General features: G+C 35.4%; 1 protein-coding gene across 2 annotated transcripts in view; it reads right to left on the reverse strand.

The window, feature by feature from the left end:
- Positions 1-307: 307 nt before the first annotated feature.
- Positions 308-15,980, reverse strand: part of LOC121738722 (transmembrane protein 184B) — a 47,378-nt gene continuing 31,705 nt past the window's right edge. The window contains exons 4-8 of one of the 2 annotated variants that reach the window (XM_042130948.1): positions 13,586-13,812; positions 7,041-7,242; positions 6,398-6,630; positions 6,025-6,109; positions 308-1,192 (exon numbers count right to left, since the gene is read on the reverse strand). In XM_042130948.1, coding sequence (XP_041986882.1) covers positions 1,050-1,192; positions 6,025-6,109; positions 6,398-6,630; positions 7,041-7,242; positions 13,586-13,812 — 890 coding nt within the window. In that variant the 3' untranslated portion in view covers positions 308-1,049. Of the gene's footprint in view, positions 1,193-3,256; positions 3,573-6,024; positions 6,110-6,397; positions 6,631-7,040; positions 7,243-13,585; positions 13,813-15,980 lie in introns of those variants that run through there. The other variant, XM_042130949.1, reaches the window with a different exon arrangement.

A 15,980-nucleotide genomic window follows, 5' to 3' on the forward strand; every position in this document is an offset into this window, starting at 1 on the left:
TAACCTATTATTGACACATGGTGTACCTAATTACTAGCACTGAAGTTCAAACTCTATTAATGTACCATCGAACAAATTGATTCCTAGGCAATTGACGCACCTACGTCGTTTGGTCGGCTTTTGTCAATATTATATAGGTCGGACGACTTTGACTCCCGACCAAATTACTTAGGTCCTCCATCTGCCTAGGAATCTACTTCTCTGAAAGTACATAGTTTTAGATGTGCCAATAAATGCAAATGCATGATTAATATATTTTTTATAATTACTTACATTAGGTAAGTAAAAAAAAAAGATATAAAAGATGGAATTTTTTGAAATGCATTAATTATCCGTTTTAAATGACGTTTTTAAAAACAATTTATGGATTGTTCTTATAGTGAAATAGGTATCTACTTACCTCTTAGCTGTTTTATAGTTTAAAAGATCAGGAAATCTGTCTAGACTCTAGGGCATACTTATACTTCGCTCGTAAGGCTGTTCCTAACCGGAATGATGTAAGGCATATTTTGCATTCAAATTTCCGTATATGCAACCTTTAGTTAACGTGTTGTAATAATTTTCTATTCATTACTTAGTGATAAGATTTGGTATTGATTAGCCTTTACATTATAATCATTTTAGAAGAATAATAGGGCAAAACATTCCAACAGTACTTATTAGCTCTTTTGTCTATTAAAGGAAAGTGCCAATAACTAGAGACTTTACCCTATTCATGATATAGTGTCAGACTGCCAGTGGTTTGTACTCATAGGCGTAGCTAGCCTACCATAGGCCTCCAAATGTGTGTAGATTTTTTTATCCTCAAAAAAAAATTATTCGGGCAAAGGCTACTTTATCATATAGTATAGGGGTCCAAACCGAAAACGTGTATAGGAAATAATCTTGATTTACTTGCCTCAATTTTTTTTAAACTTGCACGCTTCACTTTTTTTTTTTTGATACGGTATCGGTATTAGGCTAGGGACCTCCAAACGTGTGTAGAAAAAATATTTTAACCTTTATTTTTTTTGGTACGGGCCTACGGCTAGCTACGCCACTGGAGCCGCTTACTGGAACTCATCATCGGAGCTGAGCAGGGTGGTCTTCTCGTGGTAGTTGGTGTGGCTGATGGTGGCGACCCGCTGGGGCGGGGGGCGGGGCGCGAGCGCCGCCCCTTCCTCGCGCTTGCCTAGCTCCGCCCCTCGCATCACTGGAATGTCATAACGTAAGAATAACCGAGTAATTTTATAATCTATTTTGAGTCTTGTACAAACGAGATACTGTCTACAAGGTGTAACAAAAATAAGTGATAATACTTTAGGGTGTGTACGTGTTCCTTGTAGAGAGTTCACTGTGAAAGTAGCAGCGCTGGAAGACCAAATTTTTTTTCACTTTTGTATGGGGAAACTCCTGACGCTCGGAACCTTGCCCATACAAAAGTGAAAAAATTTTTTCGTCTTTCAGAGCTGCTACTTTCACAGTGAACTCTCTACAAGGAACACGTACACACACTAAAGTATTATCACTTATTTTTGTTACACACTGTATAGTTCTTGGTGGCCCGTTTGCGATTATATCTCTCATGTGATCTACACAAGATATCAGTTCAGTGCTTTCAAGTTTCAGTTTTCAAAAAAAACCCCGTCGCTAAATCTTGAAGAACCAGTCAGTTTGGTTGGTTTTGTTGCCTATATTATGACAAATAACAATTTTAGCTCCAATAACTCATTACAAAAATTATATTTTATTAGAAATATTTATTGTAAGTATAAGACTTTATATTTTCTATGTTACTAAATCATTAATTAAATTAAAAAGTCGATATTACATGCAGCATTTTATAAATAACTATCAAAATATACTTTCACATGACAAGCATGCTAGCGTATGCAACAAAAAAGAAATCCTTAGTACTTACCTTAGGTGTCCCAATGTTAATGTTATTTTGTTCAAGTGTAACATTCACTTATTCATAACATTCATTCAAGAATGATGCAATGATGATTTGTTAAAAAAAACTTTTTTCTCACAAACTTACAATATTTTAAACGGAGCAAATAAAGAAACTAAAATGGACAGAAACGTTTATTAGTAATGCCAAATAAAAAGCTAAAATCAAAGATTAAGATAAGTAGTAAAAAGTTTACAATAAGAAAAACGAAACTTATGCTAATCGTAGGACGTGCCTATATGAACCTTAATTCGGACAATTTTGAATATTTAATGTTAATCTCATCTTAAATTATTATAATATACTACAACCTGAACTTTTGAATATAATATTATTTAATAATAATAAAAAAGCAATAATTTTACTTTATAATCTGACTTAAACATAATATTAGATAGATTGTTAATGAGTTTTTAAGCCGCAAACATACAAAGCACATTTATACAATTTTTAATCTATTTTCAATTGGCAGGTAAAATATTTACGAACTGAACGCTCAAGACGTATCTTAAATAGAAAAGTTATGAAAAAAAAACATTTTTTTTTACATTTTTACAAATACATAATAAGAGATTTTACAAATACATCAAAAAGGATTAAATCCTTCGACCAACTGAAGAAAGTATAACAAAAAAATAAAAATCACAATACTGTAAAAAAATCTAGCTAACTAATGTTCAGACATTAGACAACACGTAAAAAATCTTATCTAGTGGTTAGTCCGATTTAAATTTTTAATGAAACATTTTTTTATTTACCGGTTTTTTTTTTACATTTTATATTTTTTTTTTAATCAGACGGAAATTACTGCATATCTACGGACTTACCACATAATTATTATTATTATAAATTAAACAAGAAATTAAATAAAAACTATTCTCATTGGGTACACATTATGTCAAAACTGAGCACCAAATCACAAAACTTTTTTTCTTTTTTTTTTTCTTTTGTTACTTAATAATTATTTCGTATAGTGACAAATAAGGCACAATATAGTAAATCTTAGAAAATAGTTTGATATGAAACAACTTTTTCGTTTCCGTATACTGATATTTATTAATACATCTGTCCATTTTATTATTTTAATTTTAATTAAAAAATGTGTTTTCATGCTCAGTATGTAACATGCGATGACAGATAAAAAAATCAAACCTTATTTTTTATAATAATTATATTTTTTATGTGTGTTCTTGTAGTTACGGGGTAATGTTTTTTTTTTTTTTAATTCAAGACGACTTATTAAGATTGCAATTTAAATTATATTTTCGTTCAACATAAGTACCATTGAGGAAATTAATTCCTAAGCATAATTTATTCGGACAATGTTAATTGTAATCTTTCGGCTGGGTTTGACGTTACGCGACCTAACTACGTAGGTCCCCCATCAGCCTAGGAATCAACTTCTCTGATATTACAATCTTAATGTTTTTGCCATTTAGTATATTCGCGAAAGAGTATACAAATGGTTCAATGAGTTCGAATATAACATTTCCCCATAATATACTATGATGCCGTATGTTACTGCGATATGAGGGTTATTTTCAATTGTATGTATATAGTGACAGACAGACAATGCACGTCATGCAGAGCACAGCTATGGCAGTTTATAGTTTCTCATAAGGCAGATGAGAAGTGACATCTGAAAGGAAAGGAAATAAAATAAAAAAATAAAAATCGCCCCGTCAAAAACTTATGTCTAGTTATTTTTAAAAATAAAGTTAGTAAAAACCTAATTGGGCTTTTGTTAGTACCAAAATATAAATATTAGTTGTAATGAAATTTGAAAATTTTTAGTACTTTTTCTACTTTATATGCACTATTTATTAGTAATATAAAATAAATTTTAACAAATTATGCCATTACAGAAATTCTTACGGTTATTTAATATTTAGTATAAGTATAATTTATTTTAGGCTATAGTATTATTCACTACTGTATTAGTAAACTGCAGCTGTGTGTGTAGTGTAGTAACAAATAATAATAATAAAGCTTCTACGACAACAATAAAAAACTATATAATGCTTGAAACACTACAGTGAAAAATGGAATCGTGCTAGTGTTTATTTTTCAGGTTAATTGTTGATAAAAAAATTAATTGAAAATAAAGAATAAAAACATTCAGAGACAAATTAAATTTTCCTTGCCACATACAGTCTATGGGTCAATTCAGATCTCAACGCGATGCGTAGATGTGCGTTTCTAAATTTGTATGAATTTGACAGATTAGTAAGACGTCTCACGCAATTGGAGTCTGTCAATCAGTACAAAAGAAATGCATCTACGCGTCGCGTTGCGGTCTGAACTCTGAATTGACCCTTGTTTGACAGTTATCGGTTGTCACTCAAATTGACACAACATCACTTTTTCGGCCACGTGCAAGAATGATGCTTGGATAATGTTGACTCGAGGGTGCGAGCGTTAAACAGGTGGTCTTTCAAGCAACTTTATACTATTAGCTCTGATTTTAGACATGTACCATTGATATGAACGTGTTTATAATCAGTACCTTGTAGAGCTAAGTAGTTACGCACGCTGACTTCGTCTATCTTATTGCACTTTTAGGTAGAATTGGACTATTGTTTATATTATTGTTATATGTCCGATAGACAAAGGAAAATTGCCGAATGGAATTAGCAACATGAATATTGTAGCAACATGAATATTGTAGCAACACAACAATACAGGCATATAGACTAAACGGTAAGACGTGGCACGAAATTTCATAGAAATATTGTTGATCAAGACGGAGAAAGGAATTCAAAGGTTGATTGCTATAAATAATTCCGCCCCGTCTCATGGTTTTATCAGAGTAAACAGAACTAACGAGTAGGCCGACTCAAAACTCAGAAGAGATATCTCGAAATTTATACGTTTGACGTATAGTTTGTGCATTTTAAGATGATATGGGTGACACTTCTCATATTCCTTGCTACGGGTTTTTTTACAAGAAAACAAAAAAAATCAAAATGTAATAAATTATATTCCATCTACAAAAACAAATGTTTCCTATAATTGTAAATGAATAAAAATAAAAAGTTGCTAAATGCTAACTTATTAATATAAAATTATAAATATTAACTGTGAAAATTATTGTTACGAAAATATTTGAAAAATGTCAGATGCATGAAATCGTTGAATCGAAATCAAATCGATAAAAGCAATCGAAATTATCGATTTCGTACTGAAACTTCAGTACGAAATCGATAATTTCGATTGCAATTCCTTTACGAAGTGATTCGATATTTTTAAATTATCGATTAATTTTCTTAGGTAACTTCCCTACTATTGTCAATTATAATGTGTCACCCATATCATCTTAAAATGCACAAACTATAGTATGTCATATCGGCCGGCGCGCGCCGTACTAAAGGTTTGAACAAACCTACGCGACCACGCGACTGCGAAGCGGGAGCGTCAATACAAAACACATATTTAGTAGGTTTGGCCTAAGCCTAACGCTGTTTATACACACGCCGCATCGGGTGCGCTACCGCTATATCGACGCAACGCTGCCGTTGCTTTGTTTTACATACAAATAACCCCAAGACGAAGCGAGAGGGGGTGTTGACATTAATTATGCTTCGTAATAACGCTGCGATGACGCGGCGCCCGTGTGGTCGGCTAGGCGTCAAACTCTGGCTAGGCTCTGCATTAGGCTGTTTACACACACGCCGCGGCAATACTCATCCTTGTATTTCTATGGGCCCTTACACACGGCCGTGTGTAAGGGCCGCGCCATCGCCATCGCCGCGTCATCGCAGCGTTATTACGAAGCATTATTAATGTCAACACCCCCTCTCGCTTCGTCTTGGGGTTATTTATATGTAAAACAACGCAACGGCACCGTTGCGTCGACGCAACGCTGCCGTTGCGTCGACACAACGCTAACGCAAAGCGCCGTGTGAACTGGCTCTTACTCAGCATTGTGAAATATGTCGAAAGTGACACTCGCGCCCAACTCGCGTAGATTCGTTCGTTTGTTTGAAGTCGAGGTACTCCTTAGTTATGTATACTCTGGTTTATCTATATAAATAATACACATACTATAATATATAGCATAAATATCATGCAACAAACAGGCGGTCACTCACCGGAGCTGTACTGCGTGTACTGCTGGTACTGGGGGTGGAAGTTGTGGAACGCGTCCGTCATTATGTCCTTCGGGTTCATCGTCTCCTGAAATTACATATTTTATGTATAAATTATATATTAGTTAGAGTACAAACAGTGAATACACATAATATTTTCTAACCGATAGTTTAAAAGTAATAGTGAATACACAATTTGCGATTTCAAATTACAAAGAAGTCACAACTTAGTGCTTATTCAGACAAAGCGGAAAACGCGCATTTCTTTTTTTCTAAAAAAATATTATGTGAATTTTCACTATTAGTTGTTCTCTACTTATACGAATTAAAATGTATATTTTTTCAATTCCGAACAAACATGAAATCATGATCATACCTTAAGGCTGGACGATATGGACTGCATGGTGACAGAGCGGTGCGGGTGCTGGTGCGGCGCGTACGGCGCGGCGGGGAACGCGTACCGGAGCGCGACCGCCGCCGCCAACATCTCCAGGCAGATGAGGAAGTTCTGGTAGCCCGCGGACACCGTACCCGCGGTGGTGGGCACGCCGCCCGCGTCGATGATCGGCGAGATCACCTCGGCCTTCTCGAGTATTGCGAGCGCTACACCTGAGGATGTGAAGTGATTATTAATTAAGTTAATTGACGCACTCGAAGATATCGTAGGATTACTTTAGGAGCTGCCTAGTGACGTTTTTAATATAAAACATACACTTTTTACGTCAAGTAACCATATTACTTTTTAAGTAATCATTAAAATCATTGTCAAACTGACTCAAATTTTACTACGTTGGAATTATGACTTTACGACTTTGCACTTTATGTTGCATTTTATTAATAACAATATTGGACTCCAAAACTGGTACAACCTTACAAGAAGAAAAGAGCCAAAATTAATACGTATACATTTTTTTATCTATATTTTAATCAAATTCTTTGCACATTGATTACCTTGATTCTGATTTTTAATTCAACATTAATACATTAGTCATTAAATTTAAGAATTCACGGTAACTCACCTTGCCAGAACGACAAGAAGATGACAGACTTGACGGTAAAGAACTTGAGCACCGGATCGAACGGCTTGAGCATCTCGCGAGTGGCGCCAAGGAACAGGAACAGGCCGTACAACGCCAAGCTCACGGAGAAGTTGTACACGATCGTGATGTAAAGGTACCCGCCGTTGGGGCTCCAGTCGCCGTCATGGTAGTGGCCTGCCGACTGGAAATTTAAAACAAAAGTTGTCTATGGTAACATGACTTTGGCGGGTATCTGCCGACTGGAAATAAAAAAAATTAAGTCTATTTTTTGTTGTACATAATTTGAGTAGGGTAAATGACTAGTACATTGAATAGTACTAGTCATTGGACAGAGCATAAAAACACAATATTTATTAAGGTTGTTTTAAAAACTGCCTGTTTTTAAAGTAATAGAACACCTGATTTTTAAGAAAAACGGGTAGTTTTTAAAGCAACCTTAATAAATATAATATTGTTTTTATGCTCTGTCCAATGACTAGTACTGTCCAATCACTATTCATGTTCAACCTACTGAGTTTTCAAAACTTATAGCACAATAGACAGAACTACCAGTACTTCGACTGCAAAGAGACGGGCGAGTATTAATACCTGTCATTTCTTATACGAGATTTATACTCGCGCCTCGTGGCTCGGCTCGCGGCGCGTCTCGCAGCTCGCGTCTCGCAGCTCGCGTCGAAGCGCGAGTGTAAACACAAAGCTCGCGTCCCCCTCGAGCTCCTTTGGAAGTCGCTCCCGACGCGAGCCCTGCGAGCCGCGAGCCGCGCCGCGAGACGAGCCGCGAGCTCGAGTTTACACTCAGGGCTCGCGGCGCGACTCGCGGCTCGCTTCGTGACTCGCTCGAGTGTAAATAGAGTATTACGGGTTTCGCCAGGATAAGTTAAGGGCTGGCGCGCTGGTTGATATAATTTATTTTTAAAATGGAGATTTTGAAATTGAAATCTGACAGTTTTCTTTGCATGTGCCAAAATATAAACAACAACTAAATTAGTAGGTAACGACCCTAGCGACGACTTTTGTCATAATACGTTAAACTTTAAAATTTCAACCTCAGTTCTAAGTCGGTATACTCTATAATTCTGTCTACTCTGATTATAGTATCCCAAACTAGGCGCAGCACATTAAGAATCTGTCACATTGAGACACCGCTTCCTTTTTGAAGTTAGTTAAAAAGGGATTATAATAATAGGTCATAGGGTTGTCAGGGTCCGTGAGATATTATAGCTTTTTGATGGTGTATCCGGTTTAGTCAACCGGCAAATCTATTGCATTGCATTATGGTAAACGTAGTTACGTTGTAGAACGATGCAACGTATATGGCATAATAATAATAATAATAGCTCCCACACCGGTTTCGGTGACGGTGGCCGGTTTCATTGAAACCAGGCCAGCTACGCAGGAGTAATTTATAGTGCCCAAGTGTGTCCGCAGTACACAAGAGCACTCTCTATTCCTTTTACTCTCATAACCCAGTGGGACGGACGACCGACACGACTGGCGAGAGATCAGGCGCAGGACCGACTTTTTACATGCCCATCCGACGCATGGATCATCTTACTTGTCAGACAATCAGGTGATCAGCCTGCATTGTCCTAACCAAACTTGGAAATAACATGTTTCCAACGCGGGAATCGAACCCACGACCTCCGAGTCAAAAGCCGCGCTCTATACCACTAGACCACGGAGGCGTTCAATGGCATAATACTCGTATTGTGAAAATAATATTATGTTAAAAGATTTTAATCTATGCAGCAGTAACTAGTAAGTTTATAAATACTAAATAATCTAAATATAACATTATATCCGTGCGAAAGTTTATCATGTAACAGGTAACTGGATATGACCAATGATATAATTTCAAATAAGGTAACAATAACGTACATGGATACCGTGCAATAATAATATAAGCAAAGGTGACTAATTCAACAACACGTATTGATAAGATAATAATAATATAACTCATAAGTCTATAAACATTCTAGATATTTTTACATTATGAAACTTTGTAGTAGGTACCACCTGCGAGTAAATATATTATAGAAATAGTCACCTAGAACTTACTCAAGTAAAAACTGGACAGACTGACTCGGCTATGAGTAATCGTTTAACATACGAAAACATTTGAACAAGCAAATTTTTTCATGTATGGGCAAAGTTAAGACGCTGCACTATGGAAAATGGTAGAACTACAGCATATCATAAATGGTTTTTAAAAATATCACAATTTGAATGAAATATTTATTGCATTCGATACTCTAATAACTAAATAATCCTAATCAGACTTTTTTTTTGTACTAAAACTGCATAAATATTTTTTTTTCATAGGTTGAAGTAAGTTGTAGTAGCGGATGGCTCATTAAAATGTTTGCATACACATAATTCAAATGAATATTGTGAAAAAAGTATTTAGCACATGCATGCGGTTTTATACATTTTTAAAAAGGATATTTTATGTTCATAATAATGAGCTATTAACTTTTTTTAATATGCTTTTTATTTTTGAGTAGGTACTTAAAAATTGACATACCCTATTTTTCACTTTTCTTTTTTTTCGTCGAAGGTTTTCACATTTACCCACGTCTCCCCACGCTCAACTTTATGTGTTATTTGATAGCCTAACTATTCATAAATGAAAAATTAAAGAAATCAATTGCGGAAGTTTGCGGTCCTGGAAGTTATGGGGAAAAATGTGATAGAGGTCGGAGTAGATAATTCGGTATCTTTTGCGGTTACTGCTGATATAGTTTGCAAAATCAATATTAATCACAATATTTTGATAGCAATAGCTTATTATATTCTATTCTGCACTCCTGCGTGAGTAAATATTATGCATAACATTGTTATTAGTACGTATTTCATATCTAAAAAAACAGTATATAAGGGGAAGCAATTATCTTCAAATTGCACACTTCAGCGAATATTTCATATTAAGTGACACTTATTTAAATTGATTATTTCCATTAAAATGTCAACTTTCAACTGTACTAGGGCGATTTCATCATTCCCTATATGGAGCGTGGCAGAACCTTGGAATCGTTGTCCATAGTTCTACAGCAAACATTAAATGTTTCTGAAAACAACTCGTGTTTTGTAATTGGTGACATTCAAAGACATATTCTGCCTTCTTTCAATAAGCGCTGGGCTCAAGCATCACGGAAAAAGGACAAATTTATTCGGAATAATACAAGCTGACTGGAGTCAGGATATTCAGTACAGCTTCGGAGTCTGAAGCACATTCACTGCCATCAACTTCTGGTGAACGAAGAAGATAAGTGGAAACTCAAGTGATGGAAATACAGCACGAAGGTTCTTTTACAATTACACTTGCTCGGCGAACATAACAGGTGTTGATGAAACATCAATTGACTAAACGCTTGTATATTATTTTACAAGCTCTATCTTCTGGAATGATGATCGATCCCGAAAAATTTGGAGTTTATGCCTTAGAAACTTATTTATGTTAGTAACTATGATTGGTACTACATGCCATCGTCCGTGCACAAATTACTTATACACGGTGAAATGTCGGAAGATGTACAGTAGTCGCGCAATAAAGACTACAAAAATATGCGCCTGCACCATGCCAGAAAATGTTCCCGGTTAGCTACAAATGAAGACGTATTTAAAACACTTCTATATACTTCAGATCTATATAAACCCTTATGTGAGAAATGTGAAGGATCTTGATGAAGAGGCACAGAGTCTTTTGAAGGTGGTACCTGAAGGTGATCCTACATTTACACCGGAAGTAATTTTAGTTAGGAATAGTGAGGATAATAACAATTAGATACAACATTATAAGTAACTAAAACCTAGTTATATAAAACCAATAATATTATAAGATTTGTCTAATCTGAGATCAATTAGTTTGGTGTGAGGTATAGATAGGTACTATACGATTTTATAATTTTGTGTATTTTATTATGCTTGTGTGATAAGTCATTGATTAAGTTTTCTTAATTTTACTCATAATATTAGTACTCATTTATAAAAAATAAACATAATATAACTACTCATATTACTTTTTTCTCTTTTCTTTTTTTAACCTAAAATAAATATGTATACATTAAAAAAAAATTAAAAATTGATTATTTTTTAAATATTTGTATATCACTGTATACATGTGCCAAATCTCAATACAATACGATGAAAAACCTTGAAGTTACAGATTTTTGATCCGATACGGACCCAAATTTTCCACTGTGCGCTGGGGCGCTTGCCCATACAAATCACAAAAAAATGCCATTTCAGTGCTGCTTCCACAGTTAACTCTATATTAAGGAACACATACACAACCTAAAATATTATCACTTAGTTTTGTTACATCTATATAAGTATATAAAACTCAAAGGTGACTGTCTGACTGATTGACATAGTGATCTATCAACGCACAGCCCAAACCACTGGACGGATCGGGCTGAAATTTGGCATGCAGGTAGATGTTATGACGTAGGCATCCGCTAAGAAAGGATTTTGATAAATTCCAACCCCAAGGGGTTCAAATAGGGGATGAAAGTTTGTATATAATAATACTTCTTAACGCGAGCGAAGCCGCGGGCAAAAGTTCGTCCTGTATACAACCGAATATATAACCTCCTCCTTTTTTAAAGGCGGTTAAAAAGACATGTTCTAGAACCAAGAGCATGCCAGAGAATAATACACACATATATCGTGTATATTTAATACATCACTCAAAAAATTTAATCCTTCTTGTGATGCATTCAAGTACTAAATATTTATATTTACATTTCAGGTTTTACACAATAATATCACCAAAAATTGAGGGAAAGTCAAAATATCAAACGACAGCTACACAAAAGGTGGAGAGCACTTATATATTTTATGAAAAAAGTCCTTGAGTCACCCCTCAAATGTTTACCATTGGAATACATTATTAAAAAGTTACAAACGAAATATTATTTTCTTGCAACTTATGAAGAAATTACAATGAGATTTTATTGTTCATAAAAATATATTAGTTTATTTGTCAGCATTTAATAGTTGACTGACCCCTAGAGGTTTAAACATACAAATTCTTAGTGACACGTTTCATTCATTTAATAAAATGTTTTTAACAAGTTTAGTTGTGTATTAATTTTTCTGACTTACATGCAAAACTATAAAATAAACAGAAAATCTCATATTACAACCCCTTGATAAATTATTTATTTTGTTACGGTTTCCGTCTTAAAAGCGGCGAATAGTATCTAAAAATATGTAACATACAATACACAGTTTAAGTATAATATAAAAATATATTTAGTAATAACCTCCTTTTCTGGAAGTCTGTTAAAACGGAAGGTATAGGTATGTAGCACGACTCACGAGTATCGATTTGTACCACATTCGTAATCTACGCAGCGATAAAGTATCGGGATTATAATTTAAAATCTATGCACTTATAGGGTTTCACCGCCCTATACACATACTATACTGTTTCAAACAGTACCGTGCTTCTTATAAGGAAACTGAGTAAATAGACATTATAACGAAGTTGCAACCGGTTTATTGTACTTTTTTTTTATTTCAACTTTATGCGCATTGAGTGTCATTTCAAGGCGACACAAGCGACGCGAGTGCGAAGTTAAACTTCTACTTTGAAGGTACATTTAGAGTAGGCCTTACTGCCGCATGCTAACTAAATTTAATGAAGAGACAACGTATGGTTCACAGTTAATGGCTTATGTCAAAATCTGCATTTAATTACAGTTAAGTTATTACATTCGTCTGAGTTCGGCAGTAACTCTTATTCTAAACCTGGCTACACCTGGCTACTGTGATAGAGACTGTTAGAGCGTTACCTATAATATCGGATCCGATATTAGACCGATATCGACGAAATCTATACTAATATTATAAATGCGAAATATGCGAAAGTATCTCTGTCTGTCTGTCTGTCTGTCTCGCTTTCACGCCAAAACTACTAAAGCCTGAGAAAGGACATAGGCTACTTTTTTATTGGAAAAAAAGGGTTGTAAGGGGGTGAAAATACGAAAATTTGTCCAAATTAAGTTAGTTCCAAAAATTCATACTAGATGGCGCCGTGCGTGTTTTACATCGCGCTAACGCTTGCCCAACATCTTTCTGTAAGAGGTGGTATCATCATACATTCGCGTTCCGTTTTTTTTCGATTGTTATTTCTTTTTTACGTTATTTAATAAGTCAGTGCTATACTATATTATATACAGTGACGTAACCTTAAACCTATCAATGATAAATAGTTTATGGGTAAAGTTGTGTAATTGGGGGGCTAAATAAGCTTTAAAATTTGGCATAAAATATAAAGTTTAATTAAAAAAAATGAAATATTATGTGCACACTGCACAGCTGTTTTGATTTAAGGGATACCAGGATTTTTTTTATAAAAGCTTTTGACACCAATTTTGTTGACATCGCGCGCTATAAACTGAAGTCCACGCGGACGAAGTCGCGGGCAACAGCTAGTATATTAATAAAACAATATACCTTCCTCACATAATGGCGCTACTTACTGACTAAAACCTTTCTCATTAAAACCATCAACTCACCTGCAAGAAGATAATAATGAACGCGCACACGGGCTTCACCAGACAGAACTGCAGCGTCGCCTGCTTGCAGAAGCGGAGGAAGCCGATGGTGTACGTCGCGCCGGAGAGGCAGCACGTGCCGTTGACGCAGGACGCTCGGACCGGCCGCCCGCGCAACTCCGACATGATGTTCCCCTCCCCGCCGAGGTACTCGTAGCAGAGGGAGAGGAAGCTGTAGATCACGAACGCTGAAATATGAGTTATTATTGTTAGTTGACTATAATATGGGGCTGTTTCACCACTTCCTGGTAAGTGCCGGATAGGCTATCCACAACTTAGCTCGATAGAGTGAAGTGTCTGTCATATAAGTTGTGGATAACTTATCCGGCACTTATCAGAAAGTGGTGAATATCATTATGTTTTCTTTTATTAAGGTGCTGTATGAGTCTACTTTTATGAATGCAATGTAGAGCAATGTAGAGTAGAAACAGATAAACCCTGAATATTATTTTACTTTGACTGGCCTTTGTGTCATACGGTCTCTTCACAATGACTCATGATTCATGATGGATAAAAGCATAATTTCTATTTTTAATCGCACATGATCGACGTACATTGTGCATACCTCAGAACAGGACTTCTAAAATTTGTGGTGCATACATACTGATATTGTTGTTGTCCATCATGGACCAACATTTAAAAGAGCCTTTATATTTAGCAGTCAAGCAGCCAGGCCATCTCTTGATCTAAGTACTAATATTAAAAATGTGGCTTTCAACTTTACTAGAGATCGCCCAATGGTCGAAATTCGACCTTACTTGCAACGACATTAGGACTGCTACCTATATTTTGTAAAAAAATATTGACTTCATCATAGTTTTATTCAATTCTTGTCTCTGGGACTCAGCTGATCTCAGACTGGCCGTTTTAAGCATTGTCTAATAGTATCTAAAATTAAATAAAAAAAACTATAATCCATTTTCAATTTGTCAACTTGTTGTCAACAGACTTCAATCATAAATAAAAGAGTATAATTCGTACGTATAGGCTTGTCACTCAAAAATCTGTCATTTTCCCTAGTAGTAGGTAGTGTCGTAGTGTGTGTAACGGTTTATTTGTTAAAAATATATATGATAAAAGCATAATTTTAAAATAATATTAGCTCGATGCACTCCTTCACCATATAAACTATAACTGTGCGAAATTTCATGCACCTACGTTTCCCCATTTTTCGTAAAAAGGGTTACAAAGTTTTTCTCTCACGTATTAATATATAGATATTTTATTGATTTTACACCTACATAGAGCTAAATTAAGGTGCCGAAAAAGGTAACACGATATAAGATAATACACAACTCGGTCGACGAAACCTTAAGCTGATTTAGACTTTCCTCATTTACTTAACATCCTTATAACCAAGTGTTGTATAAAGGTCAGGTGCGCCAATTTGTGATACTGCAAATCCTGTGCCAGAACGGGATAAAAATAAGACTTATTTTTATCCCGTGACGAAAAAGAGGGGTTATAAGTTTGACAGTCTCTCTGTCTGTCAGTACCTACACGCACAGAGACAGTGTGTGTCGGTACTCGGTGGCATCGTAGCATCCAAACGGGCGAACCAACTTTGATCCAATTTTTTGGTCTAAAAGTACCCAGAGAGTGTTCTTAGCAATAGTTTATCATCAGCACGCTGGTCGCTGGAAAATTTGGATTCGATCGGTTCAATATTTTGCATTCTAATTCCTGACTCTTATTTCGTATCTCTGTCTATCTAATTTCATATTATGTACCAGTACCATCGAAGAAATTAATTCATAGGCAGTTGACGGACCTACGTCATTTGGTCAGACTATGTCAATTTTTTCAGTTTGATCTGTAGTCTGGGTTTGACATAACGCGAGCAATCTACGCAGGTTCGCCATCTGCCTATGAATCAACTTCTCTGATAGTACATAATATTAATTATTATTATACTATGAATTGGGAGAGAACATGACATTTAATCAGTATTAAGTTTAACTGGTGCTAGTAGGTAGTAATTACGCATTATGTTAAGGATAAGGGCAGCCTCAGATATAGGTCATGCTATTATTGTATTAGCCCGGTCATAGCCGCTAACCGGATGGTCGTTTACGACCTAACGAGATTTCTAACTGAAGAAATGGCATAAATTACAGTATCAGGTCAAAATGGTTTCGGTAACCTTTTTTTATACCGTCCCCTTCTTTTTTTAAATTATTTTCTAAAGTACCACGTCAAAATAAGTAACCTTTTTTGCTCCCCTAACACAAGGCGACGCGATGGTTAAAAAAATGTCTTATATCAGCTATTCGTGGCTTCACATCTCTTAAATTATAGGTAAGACGGTTTTAATCTAATTTTTAACCCCCAAGAAAAAGAGGGGTGTTATAAGTTT

Source organism: Aricia agestis, chromosome Z, assembly GCF_905147365.1.
Source record: "Aricia agestis chromosome Z, ilAriAges1.1, whole genome shotgun sequence".
In the NCBI taxonomy this organism is placed as follows: Eukaryota; Metazoa; Arthropoda; class Insecta; order Lepidoptera; family Lycaenidae; genus Aricia; species Aricia agestis.